This window comes from Megalopta genalis, chromosome 1, assembly GCF_051020955.1.
Source record: "Megalopta genalis isolate 19385.01 chromosome 1, iyMegGena1_principal, whole genome shotgun sequence".
Taxonomy (NCBI): domain Eukaryota; kingdom Metazoa; phylum Arthropoda; class Insecta; order Hymenoptera; family Halictidae; genus Megalopta; species Megalopta genalis.
The window spans coordinates 18548399-18572806 of NC_135013.1; the positions used below are offsets into that span (position 1 = coordinate 18548399).

Sequence of the window (24408 nt, forward strand, 5' to 3'; positions counted from 1 at the left end):
TGGTATTCATATTAATTAATAGAAGGTACTATAACTTTTAATTATCAGTTTTTCAAAACTAATTGGACATTTGAGTAAATGTACAATTATCCAAAGAATGGAGATCAATTTTTGAGAAATGTATTCAATTTGTAGGGATCTTTCAATCGTAACTAAACTGCAGATCTTTATGCATTTGTGATATATGCAAGTTTTTAAAATGCAAGTAAGTGTGCATATTGACATAAATTAATTGTATTATTAGTAGACTGCGGATCTTTATGGAAAATTAAAATTTGTTATTCCTGTCTTTAATCATTTCAACGAGTTATGGATAATATACTCAAGTCAATTATATATTATAAATAATAATAATATAATATAATAATAAAATATAATAATATAATATAATAATAAAATATAATATAATAATATAATATAATAATAAAATATAATATAATAATATAATATAATAATAAAATATAATATAATAATTATATATAATAATATATATAATAATATACTGTCAGTTTTGTGTCTCAGCTACACGTTTTTCTTATAAGTGCCTAAAATCCGCAGTCTAATTGTTGATACCCCTCGCAAAGATTTTTTTAGTTGCAGTAAGAAAGTTGATCCTTCTCAAGATTTGTATACAAGAATTCATGAAAATGTGAGTTTCCATCATTTCCGCAGTCTGTTCATAACATGGAGAAGCTGCTAAACGCTAATAAGCAGCGTTCAGCAATCGTAAAACTGTGAACAATTAGTTCAACGTGTCACGTTAGGCATCGGAAGCATGAATGACATTGGTTTCTATTCCGGACCCATTGTAGTGACGGCAAACACACGCGGAAAAAATTGAAATCCGTGACCAGACGAAAGTCGATGATAGTAAATCTCTCGGCGGCCTGCCCGCCATGAATGGCAAACATGAATAAAACATAATGGTCGCTCGGAAACAAGGGTTCCGAAGGAGGGATAGACGTTCTGTAGGAAGTCGATAAGTTTTCGAGCCACGTACATTTCATACTCGAATGTAATCTGATTTCCTAGACGTTATGAAACCTCCTGGCACACTTCGGTCAACCTCCTTCGCCGTTTTTGCGTGTCTTCATTTACGTCGGATTATCGTATTGCTTTCTCGATTCTCAACCTCGAACCGCGATTATATTATCTCACTTTCCTTCTGCTTTTATTACGTTTCGTTCGGACGTAACTCGATACTTATGTATGTATGTCGTTGTGAAAGCGGCTAAGACAACCGAAGACGATTTAATCGTAATTGGAAAGCCACTTGTACCTTCTTTCCTATCGTTCGCGATGTACAGCGGCAATTAGGCGAACGACGAATTACGTCCGCCATAAATTGGTTCACTTTCCGCGGTACGTTCGTGTAACGTAATTGTTTTCATTACTCTTTGTACGCTATATAACACTCTGTTTCTCTTTTCGATATTTTTGGCACTCGACTGCGATCTTTCGTTTTATTGATTTATATTATACTCGTGTTACATCGACGTCGTTCAGATTACATTACTTGTATGCAGGCCTGGGTAAATTTTATTTGAAATAAAAATTAAAGCTATTTGAAATAATTTATTTCAGACCGTTATTTTCGCTACCGTTATCTGAAAATAAAATTAATATCGAGTCATTTGAGATAAAACGAATTCAAATAATAAATCATTCCGTTATTTCTGTATTTGAGCCGTTTATTTTGAAAGTGGCATAAGTCACTTCTTTTTTTATAAATGAGAAGATACCGTTCAATTGTAATTAGTGTTACCATTAACTCGATTTTTTTGAAAAAGTGACTTATGCCACTTTCAAAATAAACGGCTCATTTCAAATTGGCCAAAAGAAATAATCCATAAAATGATAATCAACGAAATGATTTTATTTTACGACATTTTCACAATAATTTTCTTTAATACGATGCTCTCTTCATAACCGCAAAATAATAATCAACAAGATTTTATGTTATGAAATCTTCACGAAAATTTGTTTCAAGCAAAAAAGTGTAAACCAGCCCTAAACATTAAATTTAACTTTATAATTATTTCAGATAATTACTTCAAATAATTCAAAAATAAAATATAACGTGTTATTTGAAATAATATTTCTTTATAATATCTCAGTAGAGATTTTATGCATGCAAGTAACTACGAAATAAAATATTATATAATAATAAAATATTTGCAATGATATTTCAAATTTGTCCAGGTCTGCGTGTACGCGTTTACTTCGATAATTACTATGATAAAATCATTGTGGACGAAACTTTTCATAAACATCACAGATTAAAAAATGTTGTTTAATACAAGTGAAACGTGTAATGGATCTCCTTTTTGAAATTATAGTAACAATAATACGATTACTCAACTATGTCCATCAGAATATATGCAGCAGACATACTACAAGACAACTTGCAGGCGCAGCACGAAGTACATGAATAAAGGAGGAATAAATTTGAACTGAACAATTGAAACGAACAATTGTCGTGCCTTCTCACAATTAGTGGCGATAACAAAGTATAAAAATGTGAAAAATCCGCAGCTTTCAGCGAGGCATTTGTCATACGCTTTCTTATCACGGTAATTTCCTCGCAGCGGTATAATTTTATTCGCGGCAGTATTTACATCGAATGATACTGCAATTTCTTGCCGAGCTTTATCTTTGCATACTACGGGGATTGCGAGACGATTACGAGACTCTGTGCGCACCATGATTGTCAGCAACTATACATATAATAATTCTCCCCAGGAACGAAAACGTGGTGCGGCCGTTTCGTGTTCACAGTCGCGCAACCATAATTAGCGTGGCGGTAGTGGCAAGAGATATTTTATTCGATAGATGATGTAACTTGATTATCCATCATAATCGCGAATAGATACTCGTTTCTCGCCGTACGTCAAATTCAATTTATTCCCGGCTGTTTTCAATCACAGGTGCCGAGAAAGTGATATCGAGGGATCGTTGACACCTTAATTGAGAATAAATAAGTAAATGCCGGGATACTCGTGTCGAGGGATTATTATCGCATGATCAAACTACGTTTAGCAATTTATGAGAAGCGTATCGTATTCTTCTAATTAGCAGCATCTCCTTAAACCGATGTTGAAATGATTATTCAAACTGCAATTAGTGCAAGTGCTCGTGCGGGCACATTCGAGTCTTTTAAGAAACAATTAGTGAAAACCGGAATCAGATATAAAGTTGCTGTCCGAATAAGTGTTTTTCTTTTTTTCCGGAGCACAGAAGAGTATGAAATTTATGTTCAGCGTCTTAAATATTATCATCCGATAATTGTATAGAAATCCCCCGTTCAGTAATTAGAAATAGAAATGTTTTTCGTGTTTTTTGATCGCTGATTTATGGAAATTGCAAGTAGTGCAATTGAATGACTTCAATTATTTTGACTAATTGCGGCCGTAGACGGATGTTGCTCACGCCGCTATATGTTAATCGAACTGTTAACGAAGACTGCGTGTCTAGCACTTCCGGCCGCTGTGTGGCCGCCTCTTTTCAAGTAGATAGAACAATGAATAAGGGCGGACGCTTAATTTTCCTTCTTGGATGGTACACGCTCCTCTATTAACCCTTTCGTCGGCCAGACAATAAAACCGAATTGTGTTGGCACGTCATTGACAAAAGATCGTCCCCTGTGACACAAAAGACGTGGATCAAATGCCTTTTGAATTCTAATGACGTTCATCTAGCGGATTTATTATTCCTTTGTTGGATAAACGAGGATGCCTTCTTGACTAACAGTAATCCACTTAATATTTGAACTAACGACGCTGAAAGTATTTCCATTGTATTTTCGCATTCGCAATACTGACTTTATCGACATTTTACGCGATTCCTATTTGAAAAGTATGCTTGGGTAATTTAGTGCCCAGCAGAGTTGGGCATTATTCGAGTTACATTTTAATTAAACAATATTTTGAATAAATTGGAATAAAATTTGTTTAACTAATTTTTTAAATGAATTTTTCAAATAAGCTTTTGGAACAAATTTTCCGAATAATGATTCGAATAAAATTTTATTCAACTAATTTCCAAATAAATATATAATAATATAGTAACATAGTAATATACTAATATAATAATATAATAATATAGTAATATAGCAATATAATAATATAATAATATAGTAATATAATAATATAATAATATAATAATATAGTAATATAGCAATATAGTAATATAATAATATAATAATATAGTAATATAATAATATAGGAATATAATACTATAATAATATAATAATATAGTAATATAATAATATAATAATATAGTAATATAATAATATAATAATATAGTAATATAATAATATAATAATATAGTAATATAATACTATAATAATATAGTAATATAATAATATAATAATATAGTAATATAGTAATATAATAATATAGTAATATAATAATATAATAATATAGTAATATAATAATTGTCGATAAAAGCATTCTTGTAATCTCAATAACTGTAACATAATTCTATTCTAGAATTCCATTCTAGTGTTAATGTATTGATCATTATATCATATTATATATCGTATGCTCAGTAAATTAAAAATATTACACATTATGCGTACAATGAAGACGAACAGATTGCAAATAAATTAATTTACTCTGGGATCAATTCATTGACCAGTATGCTAAATATACGCTATTTGTCTATTAATGATTCACAATCCAGAGCACGCGATACTTGTGCGAAACCGAAAATTACAAGTCAAGCGCAATCTTGGTTTCCATTTACGCTAGAGTTAGAAGGGTGTAGCATTAACGATCTCGCTTTCTAATTTTGCTTCTTAATCAGGTCGCTGGAGTTTCTTTGGTTTACCTCTTCGTTTTTCGAAAATCGTGCGGTACCGGATCGCTTTACGAAGTAGGATAATTACGGCATAGCGCTCGTCGAACGTATGAAATGCTGAGGTCGACCGTTTCTTGGGATTTTAATGAAGCAATCACGCTACACGATAATAAGATGAGTAATGCATAAACGATGTATATTGGTAAACACACACACACACACACACACACACACACACACACACACACACACACACACACACACACACACACACACGCCAGTGCCGTCAATGGCCACGCTTCGATAAAGTTATCAGAGTTCCGAGACAGAGAATTAAGATTGAATTAGATCGCCGAATTTCTGAACACGGCGAAATCCAAGACAGAAGCATGTACTCTCAACCTTCACCTACAATTCTTGCGTCGTTACAGACTCATCTTTCGTCCCGGTGCTCGTTACCACTAATTAGAAAATTTTATTTCGTCCGATGTAGGTCCGCCGTTGAAGAATTCTCCAGCGACGTAGTCGAGACATTTTTTATTCTCTGTCACATCCACCCACACTTTGTCAGACTCTCTGGAAATCGATTCTCCCTCGTATCATCCTCCGCACGGTATACTGAAACTACATATCTCGTGCGTTCGGTGGATAAAATTTCGTCTACCGTTTTGTTCCTCGATATTTCTTCTTTATTCCCGATCATGCGGTACCTACATTCGTATGGATTATGTTTGCATTCTTTCTGTCGGGTGACTGCGATAATCAGAATCATGTTCGTCAGCAATTTTTTTAAACGTCTCATTATTACCGTTGTGATTTGTATGACTCCACGATATTTAAGTACCCTCTTCGAACATTAATTAACCCGGTTATAGTGTGGTATATAAATGTGACGTAACAGTTTTCGACCTTTTTTTCGTTCTAGTACCCGCAATAGTACTAATCTTATAGTAATAATATTATACTAATTATATATAATACTAATTATATACTAATACACATATTACACATATTACATACATGTTACATACTGATTATATATACTAATAATATCTTATATTAATTAAGAATCTTACACATTTTCTTCATCGTGGAATATTTGTTATTTTATATATGGAATATTATTATATTATTATTATATTATTATATTTATATATTTTCCAAACTGGACTATGTTTCGAAGCAGTAAATGTCACAAATGTCAACTTCGTTTAACACGTTGGGTGCTGTGCGAGTCTCATAAGGGTGACACTAATTTTTAATTAGCTTTCGAAATCCATTTTCGTATGTAACAAAGTCAAACTAATATTTCCAGTAGTAAATTTTAACTTCTCTGTTTCGGTTTCATTAATTAAATAATTTTCATATTGCGAGAATTTTTTGGGTCGATATTCGGCACTTAACGTGTTTATTGGAAAAGGTATATCTGCTCGAAACATGTTTAAATAAATCCTGTACATTTCACTGCGAATGGTATTATACTATATATTATATAGTATATATATAATAATAATATATATACTATATATAAGATTCTTAATTAGTACAAGATATTATTAGTATATATAATTAGTATGTAATATGTGTATTAGTATATATAATTAGTATTATATATAATTAATATAATATTATTAGTATAAGATTAGTACTATTGCAGGTACTAGAACGAAAAAAAAGTCGAAAACTATTACGTCACATTTTTATACCACATTGTAGCCGGTTAATGTGGTATACAATGTGGTATAAAAATGTGACGTAATAGTTTTCGACTTTTTTTCGTTCTAGTACCTGCAATAGTACTAATCTTATACTCTAATAATATTATATTAATTATATATAATACTAATTATATACTAATACACATATTACACATATTACATACTAATTATATATACTAATAATATCTTGTACTAATTAAGAATCTTATATATATAGTATATATATATTAACCGGCTACAATGTGGTATAAAAATGTGACGTAATAGTTTTCGACTTTTTTTTCGTTCTAGTACCTGCAATAGTACTAATCTTATACTCTAATAATATTATATTAATTATATATAATACTATATATTATACTTATATTATACTTTCTTCACATACACAAATCTCAAAGAAGCTAAACAAAAACGCTGTTCATACCACAGAGAATGCGTCGCTCTCGTCGACGACGGAGACCATTCCGGAGAGATAAACGATTTTGGACTAGCCAAAACGCAAAATGGCGGGATTTATGTTCGGCGAGCGTGGGATTGAAAAGTCGAATATATTCGAGGGAAGCGTTGTTGCAGACGGAACGTGTGCAGCCAGCTAATATCACCGTGAATGCACACGTTGCTGTTACTATCGTCTACTATGTAGACGCGCGTTTCGGAGCATGGGCGCCGTCGCAGAGATAACTGTCGACGACCGGCGTCGAGCCAGTTTGTCGGGCGACGTCGTTCGTACGGCTGAGCCACGTGCTTCCGGTCCCGTGCTTCCGTTCACCGTCTCGTCGCGTGTGTGATGTTTCTTCCAGTGGACTGTCGCTCTTTCTTACGTGCCACGTGAATGTCCACGGTGCGCGAACGGACCACTAAAACAAAGTAATTATCGAGTATCCCCAACGCCGACGCCGCCTCCGAAATCACCACGCTGTGCGGTGCACGTTGCCTAAAATATTCATTTGGCGAAATCCCCTGTGAATATCGAACACGCTTTTGGATATTTCTGATGCTAGAGAGGCTCACGGCTGAGCTTGTTGTATGCTTCAGTTCGCTGTAACGGGCCGAGCAGATTTTTACAAAGATGTTTTGCTGTAAAGTTAGAGAACTATGGTATGGTGTTTTACGCTATAAGCTAGTGTCGAAAGTGTGTATATTGCTTTTCTCCGAGTACACAGCGAGGCTTCGAAGTACGAAAACTCTAAAAAGTTACATTCGGGAGAGAGAGAGAGATTGCTCTTTTTGCTAGAAATTGTGCGAAGTCGAGGTTGAAATTCGGATCTTTCGAAATGTTCGTTGATGCACTTTCGCGTCTCCCGCACATCTGCATGTACAATGAATGCAGAAATCCTAGTTACAGCTTCGTTGATTTTCGTGTAATATATTTTCAATAATAATAATGATAAGGAAAAAATGTTCCATAAATTGATCTTCGATATTTTGGTCTCAATATCACTTATTACAAAACATTTTTAGCAGAGCAAGCATAATTAATTATTTATTCATGAAATTACTTATTATAATATTCGACTGGAACACGATGTGATAACCGATGAGTGAAACTCAGTTTAAGTTAACTTAACTCAAGTGAAGTTAAGTTAACTTAACTTAGTTTTGAGTTAAACTCTGAGTTAAAGTGATTATGTTTTTTTCGTAACACAGTTTTGCAAATAAGATCGCATCAATTATGTTTCATGAAAGAACCATTCAAACCGTGGACAAGTATCTTTTCTAGAATATTTTCGAACAGAATCGCTGGTGAACCATCTCTTCGTACACCGATGAAATACGGGTCAAATCTGATCCACCTTCGTCGGCAGAATGTTAAGGTCAATTAGTTTTTATGTAGAAATACCGTTCGTAAGACGCGGTGTTTATTATTCCATTCTACATAACAAGCGTTGCATGTTGCTCCGTGTTCTATAAATCTGCACAATTTTCATGGAATCGTTTTTTTGCTATAAAACATGTCACAATATTTTAATTTTTCTTGTGTATTGATGCTTGCTTATCTTTTCGGTTTACCTCGTAGAAAACAACAATTATCGACGAGTATAGCAGAATATTACTGATACTTTTGCTTACAGCATTACTTTTGTATTTAGAAGCTGTCTCGAAAGATTAAACGCATCGTTAAAGCTCGACGCGAACCCTTCGACAGACAGACATCCCCTAATATTTCTCACGACATAACTCGTTCAATCTGCACGATCAGCCGCTGAATCTGCTTTCCTCTCGCCAATCTGTTTATACAATTACGCCCTTTATGCCGAAACGCCGCAATGTACCATTTCCGACGCGTATTATCGGCCATATTACCGAGCAATTCAACCGTGAAACAGAGGAAAGATTGCACGGGGGATGCGGAGTCGGCATATTGTACTCGAGAGATACGCGTCGCGGTTTGTTTATCCGCAATGATACATACGGCGCCATTTTCAGCTTGTCACACCCCATTTCGCTTCGTGCGACGAAGTCCCATGGAAATTCGCGCTCAGGATGCGCCGAATTTTTACAAACGAACGCCGTTCCCGCCGTGTTCGCTGTAAAAAATCAACTCGCGTCGGCGTTGACCGATGACGAACATTGTCGCATGGGGTAAACAGTTTCAAAGCAATGTTATTAACAAATACGCGTTTTGCAGTTTGATCATGGAAAACGGAAGAATTTTGTGTAACATTTTATCGCATCGTATGATTCGTATGTCCGTTGTTATAAAGATAAATGTTTGAAACACTTTGGATTCGGTTGCATAATTTCTGCCGTTTTAAAATTCGTATTGAAATTGTTTCGATTTGTCTAACAATTACTTTCCTTGTTACATTTCGTTCCTCGTAACGTTTAAGTAAATGTTTATTTAATTGATTATTGAAACAACGAATTATTTGTTATTTGGAAGTTCATATAGAAGACAATGATAATTACTTGTTATTTATATAGATCTAAGGCAATCTTTTAAAAAAAGTTAACTTAATAATAATAATAATTTAATATTATAATAATAATTATTATAATATATATTATTTTATATATATAATGAATAATAATATAATAATAATAATAATAATATATTAATAAGTTAATATAACTATTAATTAATTATAATATAAATTTCGACTACTACTTATTAATTATCGCTTAATTGCTTACAGCAATTAAAAGCAAAAATTATTTATTATTTGCTCTTCGCTAAAATCCATGACAAATTTATTTGCAAATACGAGAAACATTTGTCGTGTAATCAATTAAATGATCGTTTTAATTAAATAAAGAATTTAATAATTAATTTCAAATGAAACAATAATTTAATTTGTAACTTGTTATTTATCGTTCCAAATAAAATTTGCCCAACTTCGCGTACGAGTTTGCAGATCTTGGGAAACATGAAAAATCTCTCGTAACGAGCGTAATTTTCGCAGTGATTTTACGTTCACCCTTTTTTAAATTCACAAGTGCGTGCAACCGATTTTAAAACGAACGTTCCACGTACCTCACCTTTGCGCCGTGTTCGCCGGAGCATTCTCCACAGTCTACAGAATGTTATCGCTTCATTAAAAATAATCAGACGCAGCGGTTTCGGTAAAACGAGTTCCGGCAAATGTGGCCGCTGTTTTCGACATTCTAGACTCCAGACCGTTATAGTTTACCAAAGCCGGGATTTATCGGCTTAACAACCTCGAGGAGAGCTTCGTCCATTCGATTTCGCGCGAGCACAGGGAGAGCCTCGTAAGGTACATTACGTACTGCGAAGTCGCGGGCGAACTACTTCCGCGCTTTATCGACCATGTAGCAGTCGATCCGTTCTTAAAACAATGGACGAGGGTTGCGAGGACTTGTTGGAAAGAAAGGGCGCGGATTCAAGTAGGTCTCGATCTACCCCAAGACCAAGGCCACGCTTAAAACTTGTCCTCGAGGTGCTTGGGGGCTTTGATGAAACACCGAGTCTGCCTCGATACTAATTTCTTTGCGATTTTCACAACGAGGAAAGAAAACAAGAGGGTAGCGAAAACAAATTAATCGCACGTACACAAATTTATTTAATAACTTGTTTATATAATTCGGACGAAATCGTACAGATTTTTTAACACTGAGCCTACCGAGCCCTAAAAGTAGCTAACGTGTATTTCTTTATAACGAGGAGAAGACTAGTTATTTAGATCATTCGCCAATTTCATTAACATCTCTATATCGATTAAGAGATTTTTTTGATCATTCTTCATGGAAGAGTCTTTGTAATTTCAGCACATTTAACCCTTAACTATCATTGTCAATCGAAGTTGAACCCAAGTTGAACCCCTTCATTATTGACGTGCAGAGTAAAAATAATTGATTTTGATTCTTTATTTACTTCTTTTATGTCGATAATAACGCAACAAAGATTAGCGGCCTGTGAAAAGAAGAACGGAAGTTTTAATAGATGCAGTAATTGAGATGAAAAATATAAAACGGGTCGTTTTGACCAGCTCGGTGGATTCAGTGTTGATACAGTAAATTCTTTCCAATTTTTTCTTCAGCTTGTGAACAAAAATGGACAATTTGGGGAGAGGAAGAGATACGATTATTCGAGCCTTGCACCTCGTTTTTACAAATTGTCCATCTTTGTTTACAAGCTGAACGAAAATTGGGGAGAATTTACTGTATAATTGCAAAATTTTTAATAGAGATTCAAAATTTCTAACTTTCCGATGAAGTTGTAAACATTTTTTCCACTTGAATTTGGAGTTGCAGAATTTTAATAGAGAGCTGAGAATGCGCCGAGAAAATTAAATTTCAATTCTTTCGGTTATACCGTATTTTTTAATTGTGCTGAAAAGAACGTAATTGAAAATTCTTCTGAAACCTGTCAGGATTAAATGATGGCACCCTGAGTATCGATTTGACGATATTATTTCTGTGACTGAAGATTGTTCAAAGGCTTCTGCGAATAGATCGCGGTTTGTTTTCTCGTCATTATTTTAAGAAGAATTCGGTAGAGACGCGAGGGTAATGCTTCCGACGATCGGCGCTAAATATACCGCGATAAAAAAGCACATAGGATTTGATGGGAGCGGGGAGGATTTCTTAGGCTCCTTGGATCTTCGGCTGATTGATGGTGTTTACAAACATGCTGAAACCCTGGGGAGAAATATAGCAATCCAGGAATTGTGGTGTACACAACTTGGGCGTAGGTGCTGATGCAGTATTTCTCGGATGCTGTATTTCTCTTGCAGCGTTCGTTGTTCGCTGGAATGAAGTTACCGAATGAAATTAGTAATCGCAGCGAATTCAATCTTCATGTAAACCACGGGTGTCAAACTCAAAAGCTAACTTGGGCCAAATAAACAATGCTTAACTTTAGGTGGGCTGCAAGAAAAAAAAATCAATGTTCATAGAAAGAAATATTTTTATTTTGACTAGTACATTGTAATAAACATATATAAAGTTAAATTATTGTTTACGTCCTGATACTTGACATCAAAAATGTTCATCTCGGGCCGCGAGTTTGACACCCCCGATGTAAACTATGTCAAGCTTTTCCTCAATTTTGTACTACTTCGGGGGTAATCAAATTTTCGGCTTACGTATCTGCTAATTTTCTCAATTATGTTAATTATCGATATCAATTATCGGTAACCAAAGTAAAGTTCTGATCGTCGATAATTGTTATTAGTAATCAGTACGAATTCTAGTCATCGGTAATGGTTATTCACAACAAAATTGTGAATTTTTCGTCAATTCTAACTTATTTGTAACGAATTAACATTCTCTTCATCAATAATTATTATTTGTAATAAAAAACAATTTTCATTATCTATAACCGAAAATTATTTGCATCGTTTATGATGGTCATTGGTAATAAAAAAGTCTAAAAAAATAAATAAAATAAAATAGTAATAAAATTAGTAATATTAGCAATATTATCAATATTAGCAATATTAGTAATATTAGTAATATTAGTAATATTAGTAATATTAATAATATTAGTATTAAAAAAGTTATTCATAACCATTAATTAGTAACCATAACACATAAAAGTTCATTTTTCCTAATCATTCTTAAATTATCTTTTTTGAATTTAACAATGATTATTCTTTGCGTGGATAAAAATCAGTTTTCTATCGATGATTTTCTGTTATGAAATTTTTGACATAACTGTTATTTGTGGTCTGCGATGTTTACGATACCTGTAACTCAACTGTGCATCGACCAATTTTTTGGTGATAGATAGACTTGGTGATAGACTTCAAACGCGCATCTCAGACTCCGTTACTGCTCAATCCAGCATGTTTGCACGACGTGGATTGCCATGGTTGCACCGCCCTCCCTTGTTCATCCCGGTTCAGACTTTGCCGACAATGAAAAATCCGTGATCTCGGTAGTGCGTAGGGAACACGGCAAACAAAAGGGGCCCGTCGATTGCCGTCGAGTGAATGGAGTGCCACGCTGCTGACGAATTACGTAGCTATTCTTCCTTGCACGCGTGCAGAGAAACGATAGTTAATCTTGGCGCGGATTAGCGGGATGTTGATCTTTTCTGTCGAAATTCTGCGAATGCCAGGTAATCGTTGCCGTCACGGCGAAAAATATTACTTTCCCGAACCTTGAGTCGGATATCGCTTTAACACGGGACTCGCAGAGAAATCTGCAACGACAGAGGAAAATAATGTACAGGGTGTCCCAAAATTATTGTACAAGCGAGAAATCAGAAGTTCCCGAGGTCATTTAAAGTAACCTTCTTTTTTCTTTTTTTTTGCGAAAATGCAATAATGCAATCCGCGGCTTCGTTTACGAGTTATTAACGAAAAACGGTGACCAATGAGAGGCGAGATCAGCTGGCGCGAAGCGGCCGAGCCAACAAGCCGTCGAAGTCCAGTTCATTGGTCACTGTTTTTCGTTAATAACTCTTAAATAAAGCTGCGGATTGCATTTTCGCTGAGGAAAAAGTTACTTCAAATCACCTCAGGAACTCCACATTTCCCACTTGTACAATAATTTTGGGACACCCTGTATTGCTTGCAACTCTCCTCTCGTTTGCAATTCTTCTGCACTTGCAGTCTAGTTTCGCTTGTGACACTCGGTTAACAATTGTTGCGCTTGCAATCCTTGTTACTAATAAAACTCTTAACATTCGATTCTCCAAGGCTCGTGGATTAGAAACACGAATAAATATGAATGTTATCAAACTGGATGCAAATATAATATTCTAAAGAACGAGACATTTTTTGATGAATCGAAAAACGAAATTCCTTTTACCACGACTTCTCAAAATTCATACATGAACACTTGAATGAATTTGCATAAATATCTGCGGTTTTAGTTAATGTTCATTGAAATGCAGTGCTCGCAGCTGGTGTTCCTTAAATCTTTGCGTTTTTGTTTTTCATTCGACGATGGGAAATTTCTGCCGGAATTTCGCGAATCCACTCTATAAGATTGCTCGCGAAATCGTCGAGCATTTCCGATTTTGTCCTGGCACAGCCTCGTGCCTGCTCCTTTTCCGTCTCTTCGTCTGAACGGTTGGGAAACAGCCCGAGAATATGCTTGCCATTTTTTTTTGCTCCCACGATTACGAACTTCCTACGCGCGCAACCTTTGCAATCGCTGCTCGTTCGCAGTACAGTTCCACTTGGCGACACGCTTCCGACGAACAAAATAATCGACAAGCTTATTATTGAAATCTTCGACTTTATTGGCGCTATAATTACGATGAATATTTACGATCCGAAAGCTCACTTGTCGTTCTCTCGCGCTATGAAGTTCTTACGAACGATTTAGGAGCTTCGTTGTCTCCTAAATTAAAATTAAACAACCCTTTCACTGTTTGCACTATTGTTATAAAATTGTGTAATTCTCTTTCCTTCCATTTATATTTCTTCTTCTATATCTTTTTATTTCTATATTTCTTCTATATTATTTCTATATTTCTATATTTCTTCTATATTATTTCTATATTATTTCTATACTTCTATATTTCTTCTATATTATTTCTATATTATTTCTATATTTCTATATTTCTTCTATATTTCTTCTATATTATTTCTATATTATTTCTATATTTCTATATTTCTTCTATATTATTTCTATATTATTTCTATACTTCTATATTTCTTCTATATTATTTCTATATTATTTCTATATTTCTATATTTCTTCTATATTATTTCTATATTATTTCTATATTTCTATATTTCTTCTATATTATTTCTATATTTCTATATTTCTTCTATATTATTTCTATATTTCTATATTTCTTCTATATTATTTCTATATTATTTCTATATTTCTATATTTCTTCTATATTATTTCTATATTTCTATATTTCTTCTATATTATTTCTATATTATTTCTATATTTCTATATTTCTTCTATATTATTTCTATATTTCTATATTTCTTCTATATTATTTCTATATTATTTCTATATTTCTATATTTCTTCTATATTATTTCTATATTTCTTCTATATTATTTCTATATTTCTTCTATATTATTTCTATATTTCTATATTTCTTCTATATTATTTCTATATTATTTCTATATTTCTATATTTCTTCTATATTATTTCTATATTATTTCTATATTTCTATATTTCTTCTATATTATTTCTATATTTCTATATTTCTTCTATATTATTTCTATATTATTTCTATATTTCTATATTTCTTCTATATTATTTCTATATTTCTTCTATATTATTTCTATATTTCTATATTTCTTCTATATTATTTCTATATTATTTCTATATTTCTATATTTCTTCTATATTATTTCTATATTATTTCTATATTTCTATATTTCTTCTATATTATTTCTATATTATTTCTATATTTCTATATTTCTTCTCTATATCTTCTTTTATATCTTCTATATTTATATTTCCTTCCAGAATTTCCTTCCATTTATATTCCTCCAGGATATTCACATTTCTTTAATATAACATCAACTATTTACTTTGAATCCTTCGAATGTTGACTAAAATGAGAAAGGATAATATTTACTTTTTGCATTATTTTTATTCCCTTATACAGTGAAGTATCCAGTAACGAACGAATTCGTATTACAAATGATCGTGGTAGATGAAGTTTCTCATGAAATAAATAAATCCATCAAACGATCGCGCAAAAATGACCTCCATCGGTGCGTACCCGTAAAAGTCCTCGCTTCCGAAACCATCCTACACTTTCCAAAAGAAAAGCCAACCATTTCCCACTGCCGCACACGGCGTTTAACCTCGCGGGACCGCAATCTGTTCAAGAAAACGCGCTATTAACCGGCGAGCAGCGTGAAACCCGGCGTAAACGCGTCTGTCATAGGAGCGACGATTTCTATGTTCGCGGCGATCGGCTCATAATCGGGCCGCATTTATTCACCGGCCGTTAACGGGAAGAGAAACGCTTGTGCACGCCTGTGCATAAACCGCGCTATGACGGTGCGATTTTCACGATGCACGCTGGTTTCCCGGAGGCTGTTAACCGCGTCGCGTCCGTCGCCGCGCCGGAATCCGTGCCGGCCGAAAAAGAAAAGGAAGGAAAAAGTTGTCACCGGAGACCAGGCTATCTCCTTGAGTAAACGCGCACCGGTACCGAGCGACTCGGGTCAAAGGTGAGCTAGCTGAATACGTCCATTACTGGGTGGGTAATGGCTCCTTTAGCCGTGGCGCGTACCGAAGAAAGCGCGCTACGTGCCGCGTTATTGAGCGATGAAGAGACACCGGATACCCTTTTATAAATCGCTATAGCAAAGCCGCGGCGGTGGACGCAGGTGAATCCACCGAATCGGACCGAGCACGAGCCAGGGGCGATGACCCACATCCTCGTAAATATTCCGCGGCTACGGCTCGCGTACCTACTTGCTTTTCGTCGCCGCTAACGAACGACGCTCGATAATTATCCGAACATCGTCCTCCGGTTATCCGGCTGCCGCGTTCAATTTATTTCAACGATGTTCGCCGATTGTTCCTACTCCGGTTAGGGAAATTCCTTTGTTTCGTTGGCGCAACTTCGTTAGGGTGATTGAAGACGTTCCGATATCGTTAGGGGATGCCGGACGATACGGCGCATTGTTCGAATAGCTCTTTATCTAGATAATTATTCGAATGGGTAAATAATTGAATAATTTTCTTGCGAACGAGATGCTATTACCTTATTCGTGGATAAACTATTCCGCGTTTTAGTCTGTCTTAATTTAGAATCGACTGATCTTGCAAATGCAAGTAACAGTTTATTTCTTATCAAATCATCGTTGAAGTTCTATAAAATACTAAAAATGTAATGAACATTTCTCATATTTTATATTGTACAGTATATATAAATAACAAAGTTTAGGATCGTTTATATTGTTTTAATAAGATTTTATTGATTTTATACGATTGTTTTTACCGTTTATAAGATACGTTCATTTCTGTCGCAACCACGGACTAGAAAAACTGACTACGTTTCGCGATATTATTATTATTATTATTATTATTATTATTATTATTATTATTATTATTATTAATTGTCCGATTCACTTAAGTTGTTAGATGTTTTTGAAGAGTGTATCTGTCGTGAAGAAAACTTTTACGTAACGCGTGAAAGGTGCATTTTGCTGTTTCAATTGCAATCTTAACGGAAACTGAAATATTAGGTCTACCGGAAAGTTCTGTCCGTTTTTGAATTGAAATATAACACAATTTTCATACATTTAATAATATTTATCGTAGAATATACTTTCCATCGTTACTTATGACTTCTTGCCAGCGCGATGGCAACGTGTAAATGCCATTTTTTAAAAATAGTTGCCGATTGTCAACAATTATAAAAACGAGGTGCAAGGCTCAAATCTCCTCTTTTCAAATTGCCCAGTTTTGTTTACAAGCTGAAAGAAAATTGGGGAGAATTTACTATATTTGGCAATGTTGCTTTCACTACCCATAATGTTCAAAAGAATGAACGCAAAGTAAGCATTGATCTATAAAAATAACAATTCTTTTCGTATTGTATTTGGCAGAATATTTGATTTGTTGAAGAGAACGTCTCACATATATTAGGTCTACCGGAAAGTTCTGTCCGTTTTTGAATTGAAATATAACACAATTTTCATACATTTAATAATATTGATTGTAGAATATACTTTCCATCGTTACTTATGTCTTCTTGCCAGCGTGATGGCAACTTGTAAATGCCATTTTTAAAAAATGATTTACTTTTAGAAGCGAAGAACTCAACTAGTGCTTGGTTGACATCAGGTTCAGTTTTGAATTTTTTTTCCTGTAAAAAGTTTTGCAAAGAGAGAAACAAGTGATAATCGGAGAGTGCTTGGTCTGGGGAGTATGGTGGATGCGACAGAATTTCCCAGCCTAGCTCTGCGATTTTCCGACGAGTCGCCAAAGCAGCATGTGGTCTGGCATTATCATCGGTAGCCATGTTTTCACGATCGCGTCTCATTTAATAACGACATGAGACATCTTTGTTTCAGTTTATTTAGGAGAGTACATGCGTGTAAATGCGATGATAAAGAGAGATAGTCATATATGTCTCAAATCAACATGTGCATATGGATTGAAACTTGAAGTGACACTATCGGACAGAACTTTCCGGTAGACCTAATATATCGTTAAATTTTAAGGTGCTTTGGATATTTGGAGGTCCAAATGAAATAATACGAAGAAGTCGAAAAATATACATAATCGTGAAGAGAAACTATATATACAGTGAGAATAAAGTACACGTCATCGCTTACCTTTTACGACACATTTTAGGTGTCGCACACGCTTTTCAAAGAGGCCGTGACAGCTAACTGATTAAGATAGAAACGGGCAGTTCTGAAGGAGAAACGAGCTACAGCTCGGAAATCAATGTGCACGAATTCGCGCATACGAGACAGCAGCTCGCAGTCTAGTCACGAGTTCTGCTACCGAGGAAAGAACAGATGTCCCACGTTTCATCAGCTGGTCGACACGTTCCATTAATCGATTCCCGCGGAAGGGCGCGCGGATATTGATGCCCTGCGAGAGTCATCGAATAAATTAACGGGTCACTTCAGCCGCTCATGCATAATAATGTCACGGTGCTGGCGAGTGTCTCGGTGCCGGAATCGCGAACGTAGTGCGAAGCCGAGAAACACCGATAGTAAAGGAACTCCAGCACTATGCGCGCCGGCGGCATCGAAAAGATGGAAACGACCGCTTCGCAAAGCTGCCGGCTAGGTTTTCAGACTTCAGTCTTTGTGTGCCGGTTTACCCGGCAGAGAATTCTTCGGTCTCTCTAGGCCCGTTCAACCGACTCCGCTTTTGTAATATTGTTCGGGAATATAAATCGCGGCGCATTTTATCGTCGCGGAAATCCACCACCGCAAGAAACCTCGGGGTTAATCTCTGCGCGATGGAAATAATTAGCTGGCTTAGCCACGCTTCAACTCTTTTGGATTCGACGACGAACGGTTTAAAGAAACATAATCTGGTCAAAGTCTATTGAAGTCGAGAGGATGATTTCAAGTTCGCTGCGAGGTAGAAGCAGTCTGCGGATTTATGCACTTGCGAACAGTTTTGAGATGGCTACAGAAAATTTGATTTGATTCAAAATTTGTCTCCGCGACATATAGTAATTTCTCCCAGAAATGTTCGGAAGTCGGAAATGAAACCGACAGATTTGAGAATACTAAGTCGCGATTCTTCGGGCCTCGCGACTCGTTTTTGTAAAAATTCGGAGCAGTCGGGAACAAAGGCAGCGTGTACATTAATATGAATACATAGTAATGCTGGAATAAAAACGACGACTTAACTTTTCCATTTCTAATTTTTTGTCATGATTCGAAGGCAATTCGGAGGCCACATGACACGATTCGAAGGCAATTCAGAGGCCACATGCCACGATTCGAAGGCAATTCAGAGGCCACATGACACGATTCGAAGGCAATTCAGAGGCCACATGCCACGATTCGAAGGCAATTCAGAGGCCACATGCCACGATTCGAAGGCAATTCAGAGGCCACATGACACGATTCGAAGGCAATTCAGAGGCCACATGCCACGATTCGAAGGCAATTCAGAGGCCACATGGCGCGATTCGAAGGCAATTCAGAGGCCACATGACACGATTCGAAGGTTATATTCGACGATTCGACGGTCATGTACCTAGTACCTACCACGTATCTTGTAGTTCCACAGTTTTTCTTATCTAACTCATACCCAAACAGACCATTTTGAGTTGTTTTCCGGGAATTCACTTCGCGTACCGCATCACACACTTGACCGACTCCGTCGATCCTTAGCATCGATGTAGCAATAAATGACATAGGCATAGGATTAGCACAGAAAAATTCACAATAACCCGAAATTTGGCAATTCCAGCTGAAATCACTGTAGTAGGAAATATTTGCGTTATGATCTACAGAGTATGGATATAGGGCATGAGAGTTACTGCTAACTATAACGAGGAGGTGACATTGGACATAGCGGCGTCGGTACTATAATGCTTGATGTAAATTAGCGACACTTTAGATCGCCCAGTGTAAGGCCACCAACCACGGTCTGTAATTGGAAGATTGTAATCTGAATGTGCTCTTGTGGAATAGTTCTTCATTAGGATTATTCGATCTTAATAGTTTGCTACAGATTTACTTGAAAAGATTAAATATTTTGCTAGTATAAAAATGTGCTCTTGTGGAATAGTTCTTCATTAGGATTATTCGATCTTAATAGTTTGCTGCAGATTTACTTGAAAAGATTAAATATTTTGTTAGTATAAAAATGTGCTCTTGTGGAATAGTTCTTCATTAGGATTATTCGATCTTAATAGTTTGCTACAGATTTACTTGAAAAGATTAAATATTCTCCTAGTATAAAAATAATATCTTTCTTTAAACCTGAAGGATTGAACGATTTATCGAATTCTGTTTTACATTTCCTACCTCGATTATATTATATTCGATTATATTGCAGAACAAAGCTTTAAACACATTTTATAATTTATTCATGGAATGTAGATTCTATTAATACTGTTATTATTGATTCAATGGACAAGAAGACGACCCATTGTCAGCGACAACAATGCATTTCAATCGGTTGTTCCTGAATGTATCGATTAATAGTTCTGTTGAAAAGCCGTTTCCCTTTAATTAATCGCTAATTACAACCAGTTAGACCTCCTCGTTACGTGAATAACGGTGTATTCATATTGGTCGATAGACGATGGTAAACACGGTGGAACGATTTGAAATGTGTTTCTGCGTGTTTCATTTGTACGTTCTTGCTCTAATCGAATTCAAAAGCTACTTCATTTGAAAATGTTGAAAAGTTGTTTCATTGAATTAGTTTCATTATATTAGTTTCTACTGTAATCGTGTTATCTTAACACTGCATCTACTGGCAGTTCTCTAATAGCCTTATGAAAGTCCAAAATGAACAGTTAAGACTTTCTCAAAAAATTGTTCAACAGCGACAATAATTTCAGTTCTTATCAAATTGAATTATTCAATTATTCAATCATTGTTAAAATATAATTATTTAAAAATAATTATTGAGAGGAAATATTATATATTTATTATTATATATTATATATTATATTATTATTATAATTATTATTATATATAATATATAATATTATATTATATACATTATTATATATAATAATTATTGAGAGGAATAACTCAAAAAGGCTATTGATAGGCCCATAGTAAATAAAGTATTAATAATTGTGTTTTTAATAATAAATATTTCTATTCCATTTTCAATCATACCGAGGAAAAAATTAATAATTGTTGATTTGCATGGTATGCGACAGCAGGAACAATTGAAGCTCTAGTTAAATTATTCGTGTAGCAACATGAACCAAGAATAAACAACGAATGGAAGCATTGTGAAACTCTGTTTCAATTATAAAGCGTGAAATGCAAACGGTCACGCATATGCAGACGCAACGCGTGCCTTTTGCGTACCGTTTCATAATTTCCAGCACGCTTTGAACGTTTCAACGCCCCTTTACCACGGTAGTGTTTATGCTTGGAGTTTACAACCGTTCCTTGATGCCCGGTAATGAATATGGAATCATTCAAATATTCATCACAGACGTGAATTACAATTTAATCGTCGGAAGCTTGCCACGAGTCAGCATCCTCGATAATTGATTTGTCCATTTCAAATATGAAATTCGTTTCACACAGATTGACTTATAATTTCATTAGTGGGAAGAGTGGAAGTCCGCTTCTGCAACTTCGATTGCGCCGATAATCTTTGATCTTTCGATCTGAATTCTTGTGTCAATAAATACAATTCTTTATGGTGTTCGGTAAATCTGAAGTTTTCATACTTAATTCCGTCTGTACAGTAAGTATGAAGTTTGCACAGTTGAGCATATTTTGTTCGAATAACGTTATTCGAATAAAATTTTATTCGAAGAATTTATTCGACACGTTATTTGAATAAAATTTTATTCGAAGAATTTATTCGAAACGTTATTCGAATAAAATTTGATTTGAAGTATTTATTCGAAACGCTATTCGAATAAAATTTGATTTGAAGTATTTATTCGAAACGTTATTCGAATAAAATTTGATTTGAAGTATTTATTCGAAACGCTATTCGAATAAAATTTGATTTGAAGTATTTATTCGAAACGTTATTCGAATAAAATTTTATTCGAAGAATTTATTCGAAACGTTATTCGAATAAAATTTTATTTGAAGTATTTATTCAAAACGTTATTCGAGTAAAATTTGATTTGAAGTATTTATTCGAAACGTTATTCGAATAAAATTTTATTCGAAGAATTTAGATTAGTCGAGTAAAACTTTATTCGAAAGATCAGTCGAATACAATTTTATTCGAAATGTTGTTCGAATGATTATGTACAGTTTTAAGGCGCATATACAATAGTTAACTATTAAATTCTCCGGATCGGTTGGAATAATTGATTTAGTATTCTACAATTATTCATGAAATTAATAAACATGCGTTTGCAAGAAATTACAGTAGGTATTTTATACTAATTAATTTCTCTCCGATTATGTTCCAATCTGACATGTTTGCCTAGAATTAAAAATTATGCATTAGGGCACAATTCGTTGCTATGTCTAAGAGTGACAAATCTGAGACTGTGTTGATTATTGAGCAAGAGTGAATAGCCGATTATTGGCGTAAAGATATAACGCATTGGAATTATTGAACACGCAAAGTTTGTTAGAGCAATTAGTATAGCAATAGCAATTAATTAGTAAACAATAGTAATAAATAATTAGTATAGCAATAGCAATTAATTAGTAAACAATAGTAATAAATAATTAGTATAGCAATTAGTATTGTCTTATAATTTGTGCGCTCGGGGGAAATTGTGGAATTCGATCCTCGTTGCTAGGGGGAAATACAAGGGAGATCAGCGATACGCCTTCGCAGAAACGATGAAAATAACCCGCCTCGATCGTTTTCAGCGGCGGCGATGCCCATTGATTCTGCGAAACATCGATTTGCGAGTGTTTGTAATCTGCGAAAGGTCGGATGACTTGTTCTTCCATTTATGCAACGCAGGCCCGCCGCTATGCTACTAAACGAGCCATTTAAGTGACGCGGTGGCGATTGGCGAATAAAGGGATGATTTTATCGGTTTGATCGCTGATCAGACTATTCAACTCCTGAATAACGAGAATTATCTTTTGTTCCGTAATATAAAGTAAAACCCGTATGATGTTACTACACTCTTTAGCCCTCCATTATGCTTCATCCCACAGACTCGTTGTCGTTTAATGAAAGTGCGGACCCGGTTCAATTCGCCAGTCCTATTTGCAAACGTACAGTGACTCGTATTAATATTCGGACACCCTGTTGAACAGAATAACTTTTTTAAAAGTGGTAGAAATGGCTTGCACTTTTTTTTAGAGAGATTAGTTCACTAAGCAATGTCTACAATTTGATTTAAATTGTAATTGGTTGGAATTAAGAAAAAAGAAACTCGCGATTTCGAAATTTTTATCTGAGCTTATAACGAAAATTTAAAAAATGTGTTTTGTAGATTTCGGTAACTTAGATGCATATTGAACATTTTATCGAAATCGGTTAACGCAGAGTTAAGCTACAATCGTCGAAAGATGGGAACTTCTTTGAATTTCTCACAGTTTTTGGTCGAAAGTTGTGGAGAACTGCGATTTTCGCCATCTTTAATTATTTGTAGCTCATAACAACGTCAATCGATTTTGATAAAATTTTCGGTATGCATATACGTTATCGAGATATACAAAATGTATTTTACAAATTTTCGTAATAGGCTCGGATGAAAAATTAGCAATTCAAGCGATAGCAAAATTAGTTAGTGCGTCTACGAAGTTGATCTCCAAGAGTTTTTCATAGTTACTAATTTCATTTTGAAGTATGCAATTTATGCAATTTATGACGCACGTAACGATCACTTTTGTTGGGAAAGTAATGGCCGATAGCATCATTCGATAAAGTTCGCCATTTCACGCAGGAACGAAAAATATGGAAAGACTCTTTTATTCAGGCATTTCATATAAAAGTCTCATTCGTATAAGGGTTATAAATGATCGCATTTCTCATCGCGGATATTAATTCTCCTCTGCTATAAAACGTTCTCCTACAATTTTCCTAATCTTCTTCGGCGAGCCGTGGTATACAGGGTGTCCCAGCTTTTCCGAGGTAAAAGGAAATTGAGACTTTAATCTTGGGATCTGATAAAATCTATTATACTCCATAATGTGCTTGTAACCTTCTCTCTTTATACATGGTTATTCTTTATATTCGCTTACTAGTTGCAAATATTAATTCATTGAGTGATCGAATCATTGAAATAATAATCGACGTAATGTATTGAACGTGGAATCAAGCAAACGTTTGCTCTTTGCAAATACATAATTTGTGAATACGACACATTTTAAAACTTTAATGTCTTTCCAAAAATTATACGTGATGTAAATTCACCAATATATGCATTCTATTAACTTTA

At 34.8% G+C, this 24408-nt stretch overlaps 1 protein-coding gene across 3 annotated transcripts in view; it reads left to right on the plus strand.

The window, feature by feature from the left end:
* Window positions 1–24408, plus strand: part of LOC117219082 (WD repeat-containing protein 47) — a 186841-nt gene that overhangs the window by 17149 nt on the left and 145284 nt on the right. The window contains exon 1 of one of the 3 annotated variants that reach the window (XM_076522927.1): window positions 7235–7385. The exons of the other annotated variants lie outside the window; for them this stretch is intronic. Within the exon in view, the coding sequence (XP_076379042.1) occupies window positions 7351–7385 (35 nt within the window). The 5' untranslated portion in view covers window positions 7235–7350. Of the gene's footprint in view, window positions 1–7234; window positions 7386–24408 lie in introns of those variants that run through there. 3 annotated transcript variants of the gene reach the window in all.